The following is a 10,307-nucleotide window of genomic DNA, read 5'->3' as shown; positions in this document are numbered from 1 at the left end:
TTGGACTCTGTGCTGTAGGTGTAGAGCCTACTCAGAATTCTGTCTCCTTCTCTCTGCCCTCCACTGCTTACTCTCTCTCTCTCTTTCAAAATAAATAAAAATAAAAACTAAAAAAAAAAAAAAAAAAAAGAAATGAACTGGTTAAAGGCAAGTCTTCTGACATCCAAAGTAGTGCTCTCTTGATTACTTTTCTTTTAAAGAAGTTACCTTTTTTCTAATTTTTTTTTTTTTACGTTTATTTATTTTTGAGACAGAGAGAGACAGAGCATGAACGGGGGAGGGGCAGAGAGAGAGGGAGACACAGAACCGGAAACAGGATCTAGGCTCTGAGCCATTAGCCCAGAGCCTGATGCGGGACTCGAACCCACGCACCGGGAGATCGTGACCTGAGCCGAAGTCGGACGCTTAACCGACTGAGCCACCCAGGCGCCCCAAAGAAGTTACCTTTTAGGTTTTTACCCCAGTGTCTCGACCCTCCCTCCAAAGCGTTATATTATTGGTTGAGAGGAATGTAGCATTTATATAAATGTAGATTTAGTAATCTTTCACAATTTTTAGACATCGTATCAGAAGTTTTTTTTTTCTTCCTTTAAACAGTATTAGCTCTTTTCCTTTATATATACTCCCCTTGTATTTTATGCCTTTTAAAATACTGGAGCATTCAAGGATTCTAGAATTTGGCAACATGTGGCAAATATCTGAAGTTTCCTATGACGTTCATCAGGGGCATTTATTCCTTATCTTCGCGCGTGCTCGTAAATTAATTGTCGAATTGTGGTGCTTTTTAGCGGTTAGTCTTTAAGAAAAACTTATAAATTACTTATGATGGTAAATGGAGATAGCAATGAATAAGCCCAGCATTTTCTTTATTATTAGTTTGTAGAGTTTACAGTTTCAAGTAGAACATGAGTCATGGCAGACGTGGGGACATCTGTGGAACAAGTTTTGGTCATCAAGGGTTGGATCGCTGTTGAGGATGGCAGTACATATTATTCTAGACCAACGCCATCGGAGAGTCGAGAGTCACAAAAGTAATGATTTGGCGTTATATTTTTAACAAACCTGTCAGAAAACATTACCACGTACTGTAACTTTTCAGTAATTTAGTTGCTACCTGGGTTACCCAATCTAGTTTAAAGTGGATCGATTTCAAATAAATACAAGGAGATGAAACGGTCATTATATTACTTCAAATGCCTTCTTCCTTCCTTCTGAGTGCAGGTGGAAGAGGGGGAAAATCTTTTTTTTTTTTTCCCTCCAATCAGGGAATAAAAATTTGGCATAGAGGGACATAAGCATGCTCTTTTGCCCAATTTAGTTAGGAAGACTGGAATTTAAATCTGTGCCACAGATAGAAACATAACTTTAAGTGAAAAAAATACTGTCGTTATTTACTAGTTTTGATATTGCATTGATTCTAAGCATCTTCGTGTGAACAGGGTCAAAATAGAATTTCATCATTCAAGTGAAAGTAAATGAAATCGGAGATTAAGAAGACTCAGTCTACGGTAATATGGAAGGCAGAAAGGGAGGTGCAGCTGTGAACGATGTATAATAGAGTCAGTTTCGAGGAGGTAAAGGATTTTTGCTAATTCTTCATGCTCCTGATTCAAGGATAAAAGAGACAGGATTTTAAACTGAAGCGAAAGAGATGAAGGAAATTTTCAAAAGCCACAGACCAGTGTTCTTAGTATGAAATATGCTGCCAGTCATCATGTCTGAAGGAACATTCTAGAAAGGTTTTGGAAAATTTACATTAGTACTTAGTTCTGACTCCAACCAGAGTAGAAACAATACGAGCTCTCATTCCACTTATTTCAGTGATATATTTGCCATTCTTTGACTTTAGGGAACATGTCCCCTTGTTCTGAGAATCGTCAGACATTTGCAGTTGGTGAATTAAATTGAGCTCCCAACATTGTTTTGAGCCAAAGCTTTTATCATTTAAAAATTTTGAGGGCTAAGTAAAGTTAAATCTGTGAGAATAGACAGATTTAAAAAGAGATCTAATCAATTACTACAATAGTCTCAAGTCAAAAAATCATTGCTAGGAGTCGTGTGCATTCATGTGAGGCTTGTGTAATTAAGCATTTTAACGAAAGCAAAGCTCCATAATTGATATTAGTCACAACTTGCCTGTTGTCCTCCAATGAGACGCAGGTCCAAAAGTTAAATGTCACATGTTTAAAAACCAAATCAGGGGTGCCTGGGTGGCTCAGTTGGTTGAGCATCCGACTTCGGCTCAGGTCACGATCTCGTGGTTTGTGGGTTCAAGCCCCGCATCAGGTTCTGTGCTGACAGCTCAGAGCCTGGAGCCTGCTTTGGATTCTGCGTCTCCCTCTCTCTCTGCCCCTCCCCTGCTCACACTCTGTCAATCTCTCTCTCAAAAAAAAAAAAAAAAAAAAAAAAAAATTAAAAAAAAATCAAACGGCACTGAGCTTGTAATGTATATTTTATTTTGCACAAGCTTGCATATATACTGCACATACATTCAGTTTAAGAGAAGATGAAAGGCACACAAGGCAATTGGACTACTGTATCCTTTAAGTGGTACAAAGCAAAAGGTAAAAGTTTGGAGAGTATACAAAAGCTTAAAACACACAAAGTAAAACCCCCTACCCACCCACCCCCCAACAACTTTTTTCTGTTTTAAAATTTAGTAGCTGCCAAACTAAATTTTTGTACTTTTACTTTAAAATCAATTGTCTACTGCACCTTTTTATTTTCTTTTTAATATGGACAGGGAGTCTCATTTTTTTATCATATCAATTAATATTACAGTACATCCTTGGTAATACAAAATTGTACACCTTCATCAAATAAATTAGGATAAATTAAACCAATAAATTATGCAAAGTCTTCAGAACAACAGACAACAACAAAAATCCACAATTGAAATTGCCTCTAGCTAAAAAAAAAAAAATCAAAAATTGACTTTATCAGTTCAGTTATTGTACTATATTCAAATCAAAGGGTCTTTATTACAAAAAAAAAGAGCTTAATAATGCTATTTACAACATATTGCTAAATAATAGAAAGGCAGTGTTTTGTCACGGTTTATACTATATACATATGAAAAATGGCTGGGACGACATTGGGAGAAACTATGACCTTGGATTTTTCTAGGTAGCTCTGAGACCAACCCCAAATACGTTGTTGTTCTAATTCTAATTTTGAAGTGGTAATATGCAATTTCAAAATGCCTTTTCCTCCCACGTAGAGGATTCAAATATTTTTAAAATACAGAATGAATGCATTTTCACAAAAGAGGGCCAGTCTGTTTGCCTTTTCCGCTCACGTTTGTGCATTTTAGGGGGTATCCGATTTGAGAGAGGGCTCCGTTGAATGACTCAAAGTCCAGAGGCTTCCAGATCCTGTTATATTCTTAGAAAGATAATTATAAGAAGATGCAAAGGTTAAATGCCAGTTTTGATCCCAGCTCTGAATATGAACATTTTAGCTTTAGTTTTTTAAGATGGTTTACAACCAACAGATCGACAGAAAACAAAACTGCATTTCCTTCAACATAACATTTAAGTGCAATACAGTAACTGCTTACTCATATAAATCAGTTACATTCTTTTAAGGGGAGCTTTTTGAAAACAATGCTTCTTGTAATTTGCAAACACAGAGTTTTGTACCAGAAGGAAACATTTGTACTATTCACACCAATGAATATTCTATAATATACATGGCAAAGAGATTTTGCTCTGTCCTCACATGTACAGCTTTCAGGGAGTCTGTAAACCACTTTTTCTTTGATGAATTTATGATTGCTTCTGAGGGACAGCCTATTTTTAAAGCCCCCACATCTTCAGCTTTCTGACTTAGTATTAACTTGTGTGTGTGTGTGTGTGTGTGTGTGTGTGTGTGTGTGTGTGTGTGTTGGGGGTTACTTACTGTTTTCATGTACATAAAAAGAAATTTCATAAATTTACAGAAACTGCATTACCCTTGCCCTTGACATCTGATGAAAGAGACTGTTATCTTTTAAAAGTAGAGAGCAGGATTTTCAAGAATGCTTTCAACTGTCTATACAGTCACTGTAGTGTTCCTAATAAATTCAACAGATGTTGTGAGAATGTAGTTATTTATTAAAATCTCATGTCTTACGTAACCACAGCCATGAGGTTAAATATTTACATTGCTTTATAAAAGTTCCCCTCTTGCTTTAGTGTTTTTGTTTTGCTTTTTTTGTTGTTTTTTACAATTTTTAAAAACGATATTCACCCACATCCCTAGCACAGCAACAAAGATTCTGCAAACATAAAACACTTTAATTAAATAATACTCGGAGGCACAAAGCAAACTTCAGGAATATGTGGGTGAACGTTTCCTTAAATAATGACTACATCCTACCATGTTCCAAGTGGTTTTACCATTTAATGCGAAACGTCCTCCTTAAACAGCCAGAGATACAGTAAGAATTAAATGTTTTGTTGTTGCAAATAGAACATTCTTTTCACAAAACGTAACAAATGTCTAAAATAGGTCCTTAAATCTAGATAGGAAAAGGTAAGCTTTCCACCTCACACGCATATATATATGTATATTTTTACATGTGTGTATATGTGTGCGTGTGTTTACGTTTACCCACCCGCACACACATATATAGCACATGGTATGAAATATTGCTTCTATACTACTTTTCATTAGGCTAAGAAAACACAAGATTTGCACCACAGTTACAAAAAATTGGCTTCTACAAGAATTTTCAAAACTCGGATGCTGCTCAAACAATTGAAGAAAAAATAATTTGCGGTATCAAACTGTTCTAAAAATTCTCTTCTTCAAAAACGTATTCTCCCGCTTTGTTTTAAAAAGACACAAAATATGCATAGCTATCAACGTTATGTCAAACAGCCAGAAAAAAAATCTAGTGTTTATTGCAGCTGTAGTAATTGGAAATAAAGTCAAAAAAGATGAAATCCAAAGCCACAGAAGGCACAAGAACAATTGTACTTGTGGGAAAAAACTGGTATTTTTGAAGGATTTTTAAAAATCCCCCCGCTGGTGCATTTTAGGTCTAGGCACAGACTATAACCTCAAGTGTATATGCAAAAATAATTTCGGGTTAGCAGAAAATAACTGGAAATGCGGTATTTCAACATGCACTTTAGACTTTTTTTCCTATGTAAACTGTCCCTCATCCTTCACCCTCCCACCTTCGTAGAAAGTTAACTTTCTCCCAAGTAGCCAATTTTTTTCACTTGGTGAGAGTTGAGCTGAGATTTGAAAGATGGTGATTTAAAACAAACAAACAAACAAAAACAAAAACAGAAAAGAAAAACCCCAAAATTGTTCAATAGGAGTTTTGAGAGACAGGCTTTTGTCACTTTCCAATGCACTGGGAGGCACAAGATTTTACGATCGTAAAAGAGGAAAAACCACCTAAAAACAGAAGTGATCGAGTTCTGTTTTCAGAACAGAGAGATGAGTTTATCCTCAAGCAATTTCTACTCTGAAATAATTTCTACGCCTCAGTGAACATTGAGCGGATGTTATCGTAGATAAGCACAATCAACATTGGTTGTGAACACACACTTTTGCTTAATTTGTCTATTTAAATTAGAAAGGCAGGGGAAAATAATACGAAAGATCCAAATAAGTCTGGAATCAATACTGAATTTGCCCCAGATCAGAAGGTACTCGCAATCTGTCTACATAGGTGAATACCCTATAGTTTTGCCTTCTACCTTGCGAATGGCAACACAATGTTGATACGAATTACATGGAACAGCAAAGACCCGGGTGTGTAATGACGTGAACAATGAATTCATACTCTTTCACATGAAGGAAGGCAAAAGAGTGTGACCACAAGTTGAGATTGCTTCCCTACTTTGTGCCGATTCGATTTTCTTTCTTTCTTTCTTTCTTTCTTTTTTTTTTTGGTTTGCATTTTATTCCAATGTAATGATTATCCGAACACGTTTTTTTTTTCCACCCCCAGGCAAAGCCGGAACAAGAACAAATTGGATCTGATGGCTCTGTGTGCGTTATGTAGGGGGACACGAGTCGGATGATGCATTTGGCTGTGGGGTGCAGAGTGAAGCCAGGGGCGCTCCTGCCTGTGTTTGCTGCACTCCGTCCACACTGTGTGAGCCTGTTAGTCTCCTGAATGATGCAGGGGCATCATAGGACTGTGCCGTTTAATTTAAAGTCAGCAGGTTTTAAGGCTTTGTGCTGACAATAATTGCCTCCATACATTCCTGTCCATCAGCAGAATTTATAAATGATGTTAAATTGTGGCGATTGGGTCAGCTAGTTAGTCACATGGGCCAACCTGCATTTCTCCAAAGTCAAAGGTGGTTTTTATAAAAATTAAGGAAAAATGGTATTTGTGTTCTCTATAATCTAAATACCAGGTTTGTTCCTGTGTCATTTTAAGTGCGTATCAAATGACTTACGGAGGGGGGGCGGGGAGGGGGGCTTAGAAAAGCCTGTTAGGATGAACAAGGAATTCTTACTGCATCTGTACACAAAACCCATCTGAAAAAACAAGCGTGAATGCCATACGACTTTTTAAAAGCAAGCATGGGACACTGTACACCTTTGAAAAACTGGAAAAAAATCGAAAAAGGAAAAAGAGGAGAACCATTGAAGAAAGCATAAAATAGCAGCTAGCTTTCTTATGTATGCTGAAATTGTGTCTTTTGGGTTAACCCCAAACCTTCCTATGCCATCCATACACTGTTCGCACATTTTGGTCAGTACTAGCTTCTGAATTAGAAGAGACTTTATCAGTTGCTTTAAAATGTTGTACCTAAAATGAAGAAACACTTAATTAGACTGTCACCGCTCTGAATATCCATCAGGGTACTGTGGAATTGTATATGAAAATGGGTCATTCTCACACGTGCTCCTCTCCAGAGGTGAAGATCAAGTCAGCCAACGAGGTTCTAATGCAGGCAGGAATTGTACGGGTCAACTTGGGATGTCCTTTATTCCTTACTATAGAAAGGTATTCAGAAAATAGTGTTTTCTTGAAAAGCGTGTCAAATATTCAGCAGAAATTATAATCCTTCGAAGCACATCAACGAAGTTGAGCAAAGAGTACATTTGAAACGTATGCGCCTCTTAATATCTGAAGACAATAGAAAATGATGCTCTAGGGTTTTTTTTCTCTATGAAGAATGACATATACTCGCTGATGATGAAGAGCCTGCTGTAAAATTTAGAGAGGTAATTTGAACACCATGTACAAATTCCTAGTCTCATTATGAAAGAGTCAGTTTTGTGTAAAACTGCTTTGCCTCCGTAAGAAACTGGCCCTAGCTTGGGCTCTTTGCCACTTTTCCTTGGAAAAGCTTGATAGTGATTATTTTTCTTTTTGAAATTTGGCCTTTCGGGGTAACTTTTGAAAAGTGAGCTGTTTACCTGCCACTGGCATTGTTTTTCAACGTGTGATAAAAAGCTACGTACGGAGTTCCAACCAAACAAAATATTTAAGTTTATGTAGTGGTCTCGTTGAGTTTTCTGGCCTTCTTAGCAGTAAAAACAAGAGACACCCCACCGTTTGGAGAGCGGTCCTGTGTCACGGGCCTCCCTCCACCAACTGCCATTTGCGATAAACCATCAATCAAGCAGAGGCACCTTTGAAATGCCTTTCCTTGCTAATATAGATTTTACACACATCAACATTCTTTTTCCCTGAAAATTAACCCTATTTTTAAGTCTCCAAATGTTAAGGGCTTTGGGCAAAAGTAAACTAAAGACAGAAGGAAAAATAACCATCCCCTTGCGATGGAAAACGAAAGGAAATGAGCGAAAGATGATAAGGGGGAATTACCAGCTGATTTCATAACACATCCATGCCTCCCATACACATATATATGAAATCAAAATCTAGACACGTACAACGTGGACATCCAAAGGGGACTGCTACTATTCATACATTCGAAAAGAGTTGTTGAAATTTCTACTCATGAAGCAGCTCTTGTAGGCAGTTCGGGGATTTGAAAATCTCGGGGACTTCACTATCCAGCTTGCAGATGACCTTGTATATGGCCTTCTTCCAGGAAGGATCAACATCTTTGCCTGCGATAATGGCATTGAAAAACTCTCGTAATGTGATCTGCGCAACTTCCAGGAATCTCTCTGGAACCTGCTGATACAAGGAGACAATGGCATTAATAAAGTTTTCAGTTTCAAGTCTCCAGTTCTTCAAAGGAAACTGAGCTAAGTTCTTTCTTTCAGGAAGGGGCTTACACGGCACCTGCATTTGCTAAAAATGGCCGGCCTCTATTCTCTTATGTAAATTTGTTATATATAGTAGCATTGTAATGTGGGGTTGACAGCTTTGCGAAGTTTTAGAAAGGGACTCATGCAAAGGATCCACGCAGACATACTGAAAAACTAGGGTCCCCTTCTGAATATCTGGGTGAGAAAAGGGGACACGCACTGTTGGGATTCCCCACTTCGTAAACAGGTGTATTCCAGGTGCAAGTTTCCAGCTAATCTTTCAGAACTTCAATCCTATTTCTCTTTGATTCCCGTTATGAAAACAAAACGTGTTCCCAAAAGCAGGGTAAGACATAATTGGCCTTTGATAGAAACGAACCCCCCCCCCCCATAAAGGAAGAAAACCTAGAATTTGTTTCCTGCATAAGTGGAGGGTTATTGACTCACCTGCTAAATTGGATATGAGAGTAATATGCATCACAAAGTACTCTGCATACAGAAAGGAATGAGATAATGACACTAACGCTGAATCTCCAAATACAAAGTTTTAGTGACTCCTAAAATTCTACATCAGAAAGTACTTTACTTTGAGACTAGAATTGTCCCACAACAGTGATTTATGCAGCTGATAATAGTAACGAAAGCTAACATTTTTGGGGTGCTCATTACGTGTCAGGCGCTGTGTTGTGTACAGACTGTGAATGATGCCATTCAATTCTCCCAACATCTCTATAAGGTGTCATTATCCTCTTTTTTTACAGTGGAGAAAACTGAGGCTCAGAGAGATCAAGGTAATTTTTCAAAGCCCTTATACTCTAAGATAAACATTCTCCAAATGTTCTTTTCAGAACCCCTATTTGTTTATCCTTTTCTTCCAGAGTAACTTAATAGAAATGTGCATGGGTGTGTGCCCCCGTGTTCTTAATTGTTTATTTAATAGTCTGACCTCTTGTCCAAGAAAACGGTAGCTATTGATGTACTTAGTATTCTTTGTCAGTTACTCAAGGTAAAGCATCCACACCAAGATAAAGGATTTGCAGAACCATTCGGTGAACTCATAATTTTCCAAGTACACACTGACGCTCAGTAGATTTCTTTTAGTGGGGGTACTTATACGTTAGTAATGTTTTATTTAATAGCAAGAGCAGACATATGAGGAAGTAAATGCACTGTAGTTGTATGTGTGGACAAGTCTGTCCACACATACGTAAGAAGTGAAAGATTTTCATCTCAGTTCACGTATGCCTCTTAACCAAAGTCCAAGGGAGGTAGTGTCATGTTGAACATATATGATCTCTTCCTCCCCACCTTTTCTCAATTTGTACAATAGACCATTTTAAAATGAGAGTAACTATTAAAGATAACTAAAATGATCACCAGGCATCCCCGTTTGATACATTTAAAATTGGACAAAGAAGTTCACTCCTTCCAGTGGTCAGTCACTCGTCTTCTGTAAAGAAAACTAGTAATTCCCCAGAAAAAGAAGGGACCCCATCTGGGGTCTATCAGAGTCTAGAAAAAGTGAAAATTTTGAGTATGCCCTTCCAAAGACATACACACTGGCCAGTTTCTCAGGACATAGCTCCCCCAGATCATCCAAATACCGCCCTGTGCTCCATGGATGGGCAAACTCATACACCCCAATGGCCATTCCCCGATGAGAATTCATCTGGATTTTCTAGAGAACGTTGGCGATTTCTCCCCAAAACCCTCGAAGATACATTTGTATTTGTGGAACAGGAAGAGCCTGGAGGAGAGATTAGCTCTCCAACTCACCTCGCACTAAATAAAAAGTCATTAAGCAGCCTTTTGGAGTACTCTCCTCTCTTCCCTCAAAGATAATCCTTCACATTTTATCAGATGGGCATTTCTGAGGGAGGGAATCTGGCTGGAGAAAGGCGAGGCAGTACAACTACACACTCTAACTACTTGGTTTGGGAGCTGTTAGCCAAATGCTACAGAAACATAATCATAGGCATTTATTAAAATAAACATTTCAAGAAGCGTGGTTTTCCCGGCCATTGGCAACAGAGGCATGACAAAGATCTATGTTCCTCCAACACTTGGGAGACTCAGCATAGCATGAGAGCTGTAAAGGACAGTGGGTATGTCCTTTACAGATGAAG

General features: G+C 38.1%; 1 protein-coding gene across 6 annotated transcripts in view; it reads right to left on the bottom strand.

Annotated features, from left to right (window-relative positions):
- Positions 1–2,434: 2,434 nt before the first annotated feature.
- Positions 2,435–10,307, bottom strand: part of PROX1 (prospero homeobox 1) — a 52,201-nt gene continuing 44,328 nt past the window's right edge. For 5 of the 6 annotated variants that reach the window (XM_053209719.1, XM_027074450.2, XM_027074451.2 and 2 more), the window contains one exon: positions 2,435–8,107. In XM_053209719.1, coding sequence (XP_053065694.1) covers positions 7,919–8,107 — 189 coding nt within the window. In that variant the 3' untranslated portion in view covers positions 2,435–7,918. The remainder of the gene's footprint in view (positions 8,108–10,307) is intronic. The other variant, XM_015062888.3, reaches the window with a different exon arrangement.

The sequence above is a fragment of the Acinonyx jubatus genome, chromosome E4 (assembly GCF_027475565.1).
Source record: "Acinonyx jubatus isolate Ajub_Pintada_27869175 chromosome E4, VMU_Ajub_asm_v1.0, whole genome shotgun sequence".
NCBI lineage: Eukaryota > Metazoa > Chordata > Mammalia > Carnivora > Felidae > Acinonyx > Acinonyx jubatus.
The sequence above is the reverse complement of the archived record's forward strand: the minus strand, read 5'-3'. Positions and strand labels throughout refer to the sequence as shown.